Source organism: Atractosteus spatula, chromosome 7 (assembly GCF_055471065.1).
Source record: "Atractosteus spatula isolate fAtrSpa1 chromosome 7, fAtrSpa1.hap1, whole genome shotgun sequence".
Lineage (NCBI taxonomy): Eukaryota > Metazoa > Chordata > Actinopteri > Semionotiformes > Lepisosteidae > Atractosteus > Atractosteus spatula.
The window spans coordinates 27572575-27585778 of record NC_142712.1 but is presented as its reverse complement, the minus strand read 5'-3'; the positions used below and the strand labels follow the sequence as shown (position 1 = coordinate 27585778).

At 35.1% G+C, this 13204-nt stretch overlaps 1 protein-coding gene across 1 annotated transcript in view; it reads left to right on the top strand.

Annotated features, from left to right (window-relative positions):
- lgr6 (leucine-rich repeat containing G protein-coupled receptor 6) overlaps window positions 1-13204 on the top strand; it is a 265732-nt gene that overhangs the window by 200231 nt on the left and 52297 nt on the right. The window contains exon 7 of the mRNA XM_088921620.1: window positions 5315-5383. Within this exon, the coding sequence (XP_088777746.1) occupies window positions 5315-5383 (69 nt within the window). The remainder of the gene's footprint in view (window positions 1-5314; window positions 5384-13204) is intronic.

The window sequence follows — 13204 nt, the reverse complement described above, 5'->3', positions numbered from 1 at the left end:
CTGTAAAGTGTGTAATTTTGTACAGTTCCAAAATTAATGGAAAATTGTTGGCATAGTCAAGGATTCAATATGCTCACCAACTCACTATGCAATTATGCAGTTAGGTCCAATGTGTCTAATTTAAAAAATGTATGCTGTTTTTTCTCCAATTTTGTAATTGGTCCAATGTTGTCATTTTGTTTTTTTAAATAGTCATAAAAGTTGGTTTCTCAAAATGGATAATGTATTTGCTTGAACAGGTAAAGGGATAGTAAATACATGATGCAAAGGAACAGTTAACGGGTTTATTCCATGCTGAAAAGAAAAGAAAAGAAACACAACGTTTCGGCTGTGGAGCCTTCTTCAGGTGTAATTAAACATGATATTAAATTACAAGTAAATTCAATGTAAATGGTGAATTTACAGAAGAGCACTGCTGCCACCAAGGGAAAAAAAATCCCCCCCCTTATCTCGTAATTAAGAGATATATACCTCGTAATTATGACATAATGAATTATCTTGTAATTCGAGATAGCAATGCTTACGACAGTGTATGTAAAACCTGTTACATTGTGCACTTAAAGCATGTAGAAGCTACGGTGAACTTGGCTGGCACTTTCGGTTTAGCCAGCGCGGCGATGTCACTGCCCTTCCCTGTGAATAGCAGGGACCTCAGTGCTTGGGTTGAGGGGAGATCTCCCTTTAGCTCAACTGGCTGGTTCCATGTTAAGTAACACCAAAAGGCCTGGATTCAAGCCCCTGTAGTGGGAGTGGCAAGGGCACAAACCCATGAGAACCTGATAGTGCTACAGTATTAAAGGAATAAGTTTAAGGTTTATTCCATGCTGAAAAGAAAATAAATTTTTTGACTGTGAGGGCTTCACAGCCAAAATGTTGTTACTTTTTTCCTCTTTTCAGCACGGAATAAACTTTTAACGTGTTCCTTTGAAGCCTATGTATGCTGACGTAGCTACCTGCTTGATATACTGTAGGTATTATATGACAATTGTGCTATCGCATGAGCGCATAAAGTATGTGAGAATTACTAAGTCATAATTGCGAGATAATTTTCCCGTAATTTCCCGTACGAGTTAATTGGCTATCTCATAATTACAAGAGAATTCTCGTAATTATGAGATAATTTTCTCCTAATTATGAAATATGTTCCTTGTAATTACGAGATAAGGGTGAGGATTTTTTTTTCCTTGGTGGCAGCAATGTGCTTCCGTATTAATTTAAGCAGATGTAAGAAGAAGAAAAAAAAACATGTAACTTAAATTTGAAATTGTATACCACTTGATATAAAAGAGAGAAGAAAATAGAAGAACTGAAGTAGGCTCTAATTTTTTCAAAACTATCTAAGAAAAGGTAAATTAATAAGTTTAATATAGTGGTTGTTTTTTTTACCCCAGTTTTACTAGAAATAGCCACATATATTTTTTACTTATTATTTTAGATATTGTATCAAACTATCGTGTAGCACATTTTTATAGAAAGTATCACAATTTTAGGAATATCTAAGGATTGCCGCTTGTGGCTAAAATCGTTTTTCAAAAGCAAAATGGGCATACTATACAGATGCAGCCATTCAAAATGAGTGGGGTACTCTGCGGTGCAACGCGGTGGGCGCGTAGCATTAAAACGCGCCATTTCATGTCATACCGAGCCTTACCGTATGCAAATTAGATTATGTTAGTAGTATCCGGAATCACCTTATAAATCTGCCAGGTTTAAATTTAAACTGTGTATTACAGCATGTTAATCATTATACATTAAAAAGTTGGTATATTTTATGAAAGCAAGATTGCTCAGTTGGACAAAAGTACACAGCCTACCATCTTTATCATAAGTATTTTAATTATGCAGAAATATTTTATGCATCAAAGTCTTTACCGAAGATATTACTAATAGTATTAATAATGAATTACCTTGAACAAGCTGTAAACTCAAACTATTACCCTGGTCCACATTCTTTGTAACCGTCTTTGTAAACGAAAAGACTTTAATTTTTAATTGACAAAAAGTAACACCACAGCACTTCGTTGATCCGATCACATATTCGTTTCCAATCATACAAAGTACTGTAAGTCTTGAGAATCTCTGATTCACCATGCCTTTCACATGCTCATAACCTAAATTAATTTAGGAACATAAACATATTATGTAAACTGTACTGTATATGGCTGGTCTTGATAGTTTAAAGAAAAAATACACACCAGTATTCCATTTCTCCCTAAACATTTTAAGCATGAAAGTCTTACATGTGGTTATTTCAGAAACGTTTTTATGTGCTCCTTCTGACCATATTACTGTAAGTTTATATACTTTGTGAAAATTGATTATTTTAACCTTTTCTGCTAATACGCTCGTTATCGGAGTAAACAAAAGCATACTTTTAGAATTTGATTAATAGGGAATATAATATGGAATTGTGTATCTAAAGAAATTAATAATGATATAATTATATTCATGTACTGTTGCACAAACAGTAGTTTCTATTGTAGACTTTCTATTGATATATGTATGGCTGTTTCAGCACTATGCTACCTCACTGCATCTGTGGCGTGATAGCTTAAGTGACTGACTGATAAGCGTGAGGTTGGTTGTTCAAATACAGCACTTGTTATGAGTTTTCTTTTAACAAATAAACATTTCTTTGAAAAACTAAAATAGCAAATACTGTATTATGGGCACTATATTGACATTTTTTATATTTCTAAATATCACAACATGTTCGAAGCTAAGTCATTTATTAATGACTGAATAATTTCAAACTGCTACTGATATTGTTACTGACAATAAATATTATCGACACTACATTGAATTTGTTGGTCTTTCTAAATATCACAAAACATTCAAAGTTATGTGATTACCGATTTCCATGAATACTTGCGCTTGTTATCACAACTCATACTTTTCAGAATGTAATTATTATTTTGGAAACGTTTTTACGTGTTCCTTCTGACCATATTGTTTATATACTTTGTGAGAAAAATGATAGTTTTAACCTTTTCTGGGAATACGCTCGCTATCGGAGTAAACAAAAGCATACTTTTAGAATTTGATTAACAGGGAATATAATATAGAATCGTGTTATCTAAAAAGCATGCTTGCTGGCGCGGTGACGTCACCGCCTTTCCCTCTGAATAGCTAATCAAATAATAGGCAGTGAAATCATCTGTGGGGGGAAGGGGGACTGTCTTTCATTAGAAGGTACACCTATTTTACTCTGAGAATGTAGGGGGGGAGGAAAAGTGCCCTTGGTCTTTTCACTGATAAAGTTGTTAACAAAAACTACAGTATGCTTAAGAGTTGTTAAACCGGTTTTTATTTATTTTTCGGCACAACCAGCCGGCCCGAACCACACAGACACCAACTAGTCTGCTAGAGAGCCACAATTCACACTCAACCACATCACAGATAACAGATCTGTCCCAGTGTGTGAGATATTGCTGTTTGATCTTTGATCTGAGCTTTAATAGAGAGCTTATCTCTATTAATATAACTATCGAGTGGTATTAAATGTAACTTTTTTGTATAGATGTCACTTTTCTAAAATGTATTTAAAAAATAAAAACGATTACAATCTAACCTTTTCACGTCTGATCCCATGAGGAAGTACTATACACTCCTGCTATGAAAAATAAATGGTATGAAAATGGTATGAAAAATAAATCTAAATGGTGAGAAAGCTATGCTTAAAGTTAATTAAGGGACTTAGAAGGCAAAGATAACGATTTAGATTGCGTTGTCAGATTGTGAATCAATAAAGGCATTTAATTAAACACGCATTTGCAATTTTAATCAAAATGGGGTTAGACAATTACAGGTTAAAACTATCACTTTTCTCACAAAAAATAACACTTTACATCCATGGTTTATATTAGAATTTTATTATGTTTTCACTTTGTATTTATTATTTTTAAATATTTCCAAGGTACAACTTTTCCAATATTCAGGTTTGTTATACTAAACACTATCGATTGTGTCAGCTGAAACAAAGATTGATTTAGGATTTAACATTTATCATTTATAATTATTAATATGAATACATTCGGCAATCTTTTTTTATAATTTTATTCACAGATAAGTGTAAGGAAATACAAAAACATATGACAATAAGAACACTAAGGTATAACTTTGAGAACATTGTGAATTCTGGTATATTTTGCAATGATGCCTGAAAAAAAAAGTACCACCTAAACCCACACTAACTCAACTGGAGAAGACATCCCTCAGTAGATGTGATATCTAAGCAGCTGGCAAGTGAATAGAAGAAATGAAGCGCTGCAAATTAGCCATAAGTGCTAAACCCTAATAGAAATGAGTAATTTACCAGATAGCTAATTTTTAACCCACCTAGGCTCACCTCCAAGACAGGTTTCGTCTAATTCTCTGCCTTATTTCAAGAGGAGTGGCAGTGTGCCAGAAACCTTTACAGAAATACATTTAGACTGTTTTGAAGGCTTATACATAACATGAAGGATAAGACATATAATTATATGGATAATGAAGCATATTCAACAGTGTATTTTGATACTTCTATAGAGAAGTCATTCTGACAACTGGGCTCAGCCTCTCAGGAGAGACCAGAGACAAAATAAAGGTCTACTTGTATGGCTTTTCTTGTTTATTGCACTTTTTATAAAGTCCACTTATTTATGAACAAAGAGCTATCTTAACAACGATGACTTCAGCTGAAGGATTGTGTTGTAATTGTTCCCTTTAACTTGTGGGGAAGATGGAGAGTGGAAGACATTCCTGCAGAAGATGAAAAGAGAGATATAAATCACTGATTTAGGAGTGGTGCAAAACATATCATGCCCAGTGTTGTAACGCGTTTTGAGAATGTTTCCATAAACATGGTAAATGCTTTCTATGTTTAAACACTCGTTTGGATTTGATTTAATGTATTGACTTATCTTATTCTTGCTAAGCAATTAAGCAGTGAAAAATATTGTACAATATAAACTTTACTTGAAGTAATTACCAAAGTAACAAACATTCATGTATGGATTTTCAGATCACCAAAGTCTGTCTCACCTATCCTTCACCCAACCTTTCATGCACTGTTTTTTTTGTATGAAAGAATCTATTTTACAGAGATAATATGTGTTTGAGTTGCAAGTTACAATATGCCAAAATCTGCTGTATATAAACACAGAAAATGTTACAATTTAGGATTTTACAATATTGTAAAAAGGGATATATTTTAGGTCTGTATCAGAACATATTACAGTACTTTCTTGCACTTTTGTCTTATTAATATTTCAATTGTCTTTTTTAATCAAAATTGCTTTAAATGATCTGATTTGTCTGTTGTTATTTATTGCAGTGATCTGAACTACAACAACCTTCAGGAGTTTCCTGTGGCCATTAGAACACTTACTAAACTCCAAGAACTGTGAGTGAGCTCTTTTCTTTCCTCTCTCCTGCCTGTAGTCTATCGGTACTGAGAACACACTAGTCCAGCTTTGGTTTGCTGTCAGTTATTTTTTGTCCAAAGTCCAACAGGAAAAGCATTATTTCCCCAAGTGTCCAAATTAAAAAATACAATGTACTCTATAACTTGTTTCCATACTCTGACAGTCAATACTTTTTCTTACCGAGTTCTGCTGTTTCTTAGTGCATTTGAAAACATACAGATGCAGCCATTCAAAGTGCGCGTTACAGACACGTACTGCAGGTGGCGTCGCGCATTGTGACGCAAGATGACGCGAGGCACCGCAGTACGTGATTGGTTGACCGACAGGGGCACTCGTAGTCCGTTGGTCTGTCGTAGAAAGACTTACAGTAAACGTCTTTGCTGTGCCCGTTGTAGATATTGAATTTTACCACTGAAAGGAAATCTTAGTAGCTGAGCATAAAAAGAATAGGAGCATACTGTAACGCGTGTGAAGGCCATAAACGATATTAATTTTGGAACATAAACATACAGTATATGGCTGGTCTTGGTACTTTAAAGAAAAAATACACACCAGTATTCCATTTCTCCCTAAACATTTTAAGCATCGAAGTCTTTAACTAAAGAGATACCGGAGTCAACAGGCATACTTTTAGAATTTGATTAAAAGGGAATATAATATTGAATCGCATATATATTTTATGAAAGCAAGATTGCTCAGCTGGACAAAAGTACACAACCTACCTTTATCAGAAATATTTATGCATCAAAGCCTTTACCGAAGATATTACTAATAGTATTAATAATGAATGACTTTGGACAAGCTGTATACTCAAAGTATAATTTCTTTAGCACATTTGTACAAGCACTTGGAATCTGTCCAAGCCATACTTTGTCAGGCATTTTGTTTTACTTCAACGGGCATAAAAACTCCCTTGCTTTTAACAGGGCGTTTCATAATTTCTAACTACGAAAATGATTTAAAATGCGACACTTATCATTCAACTAGAGCTCAAAACATCACAAGGATCCTCAAGAGCACAGCAAAGACTGTATTAAAAGATACTTGTATGAGATACATGAGAATCCAGGCTTTTTTTTATCAATGCTTTCTTTTCCGTATACCAGATTTTATGGAACCACTTCAGAAGGGTGTCAGCCAGTCAGATTCCAGGAATCGGTACTTTAAAGGAAAAATACACACTGGTATTCCATTTCTCCCTAACGATTTTAAGCATCGAAGTATTTAACTAGCATGTGAAATAGCGTGTGAAAAAGTGGTAGTTTTAAGCTTTTCTGCTAATATAATATGGAATCGCGTATCTAAAGAATTTAATAACGATATGATTATATTCGTGTAATGCGACAGGGCTGTGTAGGGCTGTTTCGCCTCCCTGTTCATGCGAGTTGTCTTGTAGCCTACTGGTCTACGTGCCTGATTAACAACTTGCAGGTTGTGTGTTCAAGTCCAGCTGGTGCTGGACTTTTCTTTTAACAAACATTTCTTCGAAAAAATAGAATAGCGATATTATGGACAATCAATTGACTTTTATATTTCAAAATATCGCAACATGATCGATTCTAAGTCATTTTTGATAACAATGAATAGTCACCTTCTTCCCTTCTGACAATGGTCCCTGCTTCTGTTTCCTGCTTCTATTGTGTGTGTGTGTGTAATAGAGTAAATTTTTATAGAGAAATGGAGGCTGGACAGTATGCGATACAATATAAACATTTATATTGATTTAAATCGTGTTTTGATTTAAATCGCAAACGCGTGTTTAATTATATGTGTTAATCAGGCTAATGCAACATAAATTGATACAGTATCTCTGTCTTATTTTTAGTAAATAAAGTGCATTTTTGCACACTATATGTGCAAACGTTTTATGATATGTCGCTGTTGTGAATGTCTGTGGACATGTGCTGGCTGGACAGGAGGCTCCACTGTACACAGAGAGCTTAGAAGACAAAGATATCAATTTATTTTAGTCAAAAATTTATATATCGCCTTTAAAAGTGGAATCTCAAAGCAAAGTAAATACCCAACACTGATTGAACCCATCTGCCATGCTAATAAAACACCTTGAATTGAATTGAATTGAGGGAAAGAGGGGGGGAGGGCACGCGGCAAATAAGATACACTCCACAGGCATCCGCAACAGCAACATATGAAACATTTGCACATATAGTTAAGTTATTACTTGGTTTTCAAAGTCGGGAGACATTAGAGGCTTGCCACACCCGGACTGTTAAACCAACGCATTAGCACGTCAAAGCCCATTGAGGACCCGGGCGCAATAATTGTTTTGTCCCTTGATTTACTGATCTGCATTAATTATGGAAATCGAGTTCCTGCTCTGTGCAGACGACCTGGTCCCGCTGTCGCCCACAGAACAGAGGCTGCGCCAGAACCTGGCACTGCTGGAGCAGCACTGTCAGACCTGGGCGCCGACAGTCAATCTGGACAAGACCAGTTATGGTTTTCCAGAAAAAAAGCCAGACCCCAGGGAAACAGCTACAAATTCACACTTAACAACACATTAACACCTAACAACGGGAGCAGGGACGAATTAGGCCAGTACCCACTATTGTTAAACATACAGAAAAGGATATTAAAGTATTGAATATTAGTATTGGCTTTAGTATTAGCCATACAGAACATTAAAGTGCCCCTTTTCCATTCAGCGGGTGCCTGAGCCGCTGTGTCCTATCTTCTGACAGTCGCCGTTGTGAACAAACATTTCTTTGAAAAAATGAGACGTTTCCCTTGGTCAGAGATATAAATATATAATATATAAATAAATTAAATTTAACTAACATGTGAAATAGCGTGTGAAAAAGTGGTAGTTTAAGCTTTTCTGCTAATATAATATGGAATCGCGTATCTAAAGAATTTAATAACGATATGATTATATTCGTGTACTGCGACAGGGCTGTGTAGGGCTGTTTCGCCTGTCTCTTCATGCGACGTTACCAGGAAGAGGATTTCTTTCTATTCGAAACGTGTATTTTAAAAGTTTAAGAAGTAAAAACCTTACAGCGTACACAGATTTCTAAACTGATCAGGATCGTTATCTTTGTCTTATGCAAAATAATGTTCACAGCTCTGTCCAGCAAATTAATAATAAACTTTATTTTATATAGCGTTTTAAACAAATAAGTAATTAGATTGCTCATAAACCTAATCACTTGCTTTTTCTTTTTATTTAGGCTCAGATTTCAACTATAGATCGTATTATTAATAACCATAATAGCAACCAACCAACAAAAACATCCATATAAACATAATACCAACCAAAAACATAGATAACGACCACAATACAAAATCAAATATATCAAACCATTATACTCTCGCAAATTCCTCCAATTATCATAATCCCGCCCCTTATGCAAAACCAAACCCTCCTCCCATCCCAGTTTCTCCTCTTTATCATAAACAAAATCCACCTCAATTTTCAACATAAAGCCTTGCTGCTTACTGGGTTTTTGAGGGGGGGAGGTGTCTTTCGCTGGAAATCTTGCCTGCTTCTACTCTACGAGTACTCTCTGCAGGAGTGCTGGCAGTGACGAATTAAACCGGTTTCACAAGTATTTTTAAAGTAGGAAGTACAGTGTTAACTGGTAGCTGGGCACCTCAATTAAGTCGCTTTAACATGCTAATGCGTTGGTGTAACAGTCCGGGAGTGGCAAGCTTCTAATGTCAACTCGACTCGATTGGAAGACAATGAACGTATTTTAGCCCTAAATGAATTAATAGCAAACATGGTTTACATAAAATACATTTTTCCAAGAAAGTTTATAATAATGCGATCTATAGTTGAAATCTGAGCCTAAATATAAAGGAAAAGCATTTTCAGAGAGCAATCACGCTGTGTTTATGTAGAAAAAGCGATTAGGTTTATGAGCAATCTAATTACCTATTCGCCTAAAACGCTATATAAAATAAAGTCTATTTAGAGATGAATGATCAGTGTCGCAGTTTAAATAATTTTCGTAGGAGGGCTTGGACAGATTCCAAGTGCATTTTTGCAATTTACGTTGTAATACAGTTTAGAATACAGTTAGTCTAAGCTTTATCAGCTTTATTTATGGGTTGCAATTTAGAAAAAGTCAAAAACCGCACTCAAAATGCAATTTAGAGCTTTCTGGCAAGGGGAGACACCCAAATTATAATGTAACATGCCACTGTTTGTGCATGAACAAAGTTATACTGCAATTTTCCTTAGATACGCGATTCAAAAAAATACATTTTTTGAATCCCCGGCGGAGCACACTCCATAAGAATCAGCGCTTTTATACAGTATATCGCCTTTAAACACATATATTTAAACACGCGTTTACGATTTAAATCAAAACGCGATTCAAATCAATATAAATGTTTATTTTGTAACACATAGGTGACTATTCATTGTTATTAAAAAGACTTAAATTCGATCATGTTGTGATATTTAGAAATATAAATTTGTTTGGTGCGAGTGAGGTTTTATTTAATCTCTGACCAAGGGAAACGTTTCATTTTTTCAAAGAAATGTTTGTTAAAAAATAAAGTGATACTGTACAGTAGTTCCATGGGATTCAATCACAGACCATGTGACATGGGAGTCAGGAAACTAACACACAGCGCCACCAGATTTGATAACGCTATAAAATAATGTGACTAGGCACAGAACAAGTTTACAGCACAGTACAATAATAAATGCTGACCATGACTTTAGAAGCATAAATTACCTTACACTCAATTTAAACACAAGCTGTCTTTAGCCCTCTAAGCTGGTTCATACAGAAATGTAGAGATCCAGGCTCAGAACACACAGCTTCATTAGCGAATACATATGCAGGACAACTAGAGAAGACGTTTTACAGAGGATGGATTTTTAGAAACATCCCATCAGTGACATCACTGAAGTCAACTCCTACTGTGGGTAACTGTCGTGTGGATAGTTTCACAAGAATCAGACAAAGGTTTAAGCATCGCTTGTTCTAGATAAAACTGCAAAAAAAAACAACAACCCATAATGTACTTCTTTGCGGCTCTGTTTGCCCAAATCATATATTCACAACGTTAAATTAAAAAATAATATTACGTAACCAAAATCCGCAATATGGAAACAGAACCTGTGTAATTGTTGACAGATGATGTTCTCGTAACATTTTTACAAGACAAACTACAACATTTAAAAAATGACTTGTATGTACTTGATATCTCTAATCAATCCACGGCGATTTAGTTAAAGCAGTCCCCGCACAAAACGAAACTAAAACGCCCTGGGCATACTGTTTCGCGCTTCTTATCAGTTGCTCAAAAGTAATTTGACCGTATGAAATGCATAATATAAACCTAGAAACATATACAGTACGTGAGCAGTACTTACGTAGTATCGGTGTCAAGACATACCTCTCAAATACTGTAAATCAAGTTAAAAATATCTCAAGACCGATTCTGGTCATAATGAAACCATGTTTCGTGTATGTTTTCTTTAAAGTACCGAGACCAGCCATATACTGTATGTTTATGTTCCAAAATTAATATCATTTATGGCCTTCACACGCGTTGCAGTATGCTCCTATTCTTTTTATGCTCAGGCACTAAGATTTCCCTTCAGTGGTAAAATTCCATATAAATATTCAATACTTAAACGGGCACAGTTAAGACATTAAATATACATATACATACTGTATACAGTACAGTTTGCATACGGTAATATGTTTATGTTCCTAAATCAATCTCTTTTATGAGCATGTGTAAGGCATGGTGAATCGATTCTCAAAAATTACTGTACTTTGCATGATTGGAAAAAAATGCGTGATTGCGAAATGCTGTGGTGTTACTTTTACAAAGACGGTCAATGAAAAAAAGAATGTGGACCAGGGCAATACCTTGAGTTTACAGCTTGTCCAAGGTCATTTATTTTTAATACTATTAGTCATATCTTCGTTAAAGACTTTGATGGCTACAGCTCAAACATGAGAGGTTGAGCTTTATTAGCTCCACCTTGCGGAAATTCCGGATACTATTATTTTGCTAGCGGTATTTAACGGTAACTTGCGGTAGACTGCGTACAGCGTACAGGAAAATAATGCGGTATCGCCCGCGTATTTTGAATGGCTGCATCTGTAAGTGGTTTAACCCATTATTGCTTTCCTGCCCTAATATAATATTGTACGTATTGTGTCCTATCATATTGTGTTATATTGTATCACATTGTACAGTAAAATTAACTGGATTTTTCATTTTTGTAAATGGAATACAGTACTGTATATTATTAGAATTATTAGTAATTGCATATCAATAGTAATTAGAAAACATAATTTTATTTTAGGTGTTGATTGTAAAATATATTGTACTTAGTGGCATTAAAAACATATTGTATTAAGCAAATAAAAACATAAAAAGCAAAAACTAGTCAGTAGTATTGAATAACTCAAAGAATGACTTATGGTCATATCCTGTAACCTCAAAAGTGTGAAGGTAATGGATCATTTTATTTTAGATTTGGATTATAAAACATATATCTTTGGTGGCTTTAACCAGAGAGTATCATACAGTAATTAAAAGCAAATAAACATGTACAGGACAGTAAAAAAAAGCCAAACACAGTTCAGTTCTGTGCCGCTGTAGTAGCAACCGAGCACATTGCTAACACTAAGTAAATAAATTACTTGAACTAAACATTTCCTATAACTCTTAATTATTTCCTGCATTTCCTGTTTTGAATATTTTAGCCTATTATTGTTTACATAAATGCTTTAACTTGGTGGTGTTTAAAGACTGTGAATTAGAATCTCCAGTAACCTCCCACAAGCAAAATTCAGAATAATAAATTAAATAAGAAAAACCTGTTGGTATATTTGGGCCATTAATTATTAGTCTAGAAACAAAGATTAATCTAATCCACATCAGACAGATTACTGGAAAAAATTGAAATTAATGCTTTGTTGAGTTTTTTTATTGCTTTCAATATCAATTTGGTCAAAGCTTGACTAAGCTAGCAACAATATCTAAGGAGGGGTGGGGTCATGGATAGGTCAATAATAATAAAAACTTTATTTTATATAGTGCCTTTGAAGGTGGCTGCTCAAAGTGCTTTACAGAACACAACAACAATAAAAAATACACAAGATATGCACAATGAGAATACACAGTGAGAGGAGACAGTAGATGGGGGCACTGAATACAGTAGGAGCAGAGGAGTAAAAAACAGAACCAGTTAAGTAAAGGCCCTTCTAAAGACGGAGGTTTTGAGTGTAGATGTGAAGGATATCCTTAGAGCTCCACAACTTTGGGGCCCGGGAGAGGGCCCTGTAACCCATAGAGTGTAGATATCAAGGCTGAATCAAATATCACCCCCAGGTTTTTCAATTTAGACTGACGTTCAAGTACAGTACCATCCACAGATAGGGTTACAGCACTGGCTTTATAAAGTTGATGGGGGTGCTAATAAGCATGACTTCAGTCTTGTCACAGTTTAGATTAGGGAAGTTTTGAGTCATCCATGCTTTTATCAGTGTCAGGGGTGGTATAAATGGAGATTTGAGTATCGTCAGCATAGAGATGATAATTGAGGCCATGTGATCTTAAATCTGACCAAGTGGAAACATGTTAATGCTGAAAAGTAGGGGGCCCAGTATTGAGCCCTGAGGAACACCAGACTTAACAAATACAATTTCAGACCTAAACTTTTGAACCAAGACAGACATAGTGACAGCAATTAGTGAGGTAAGACTTCTACCATTTAAGAGCAGTGTCAGAAACTCCAAACACAATCTCAAGACGAGAAAGTAAGATATCATGGTTAACAGTGTTGAAAGCAGCACTGA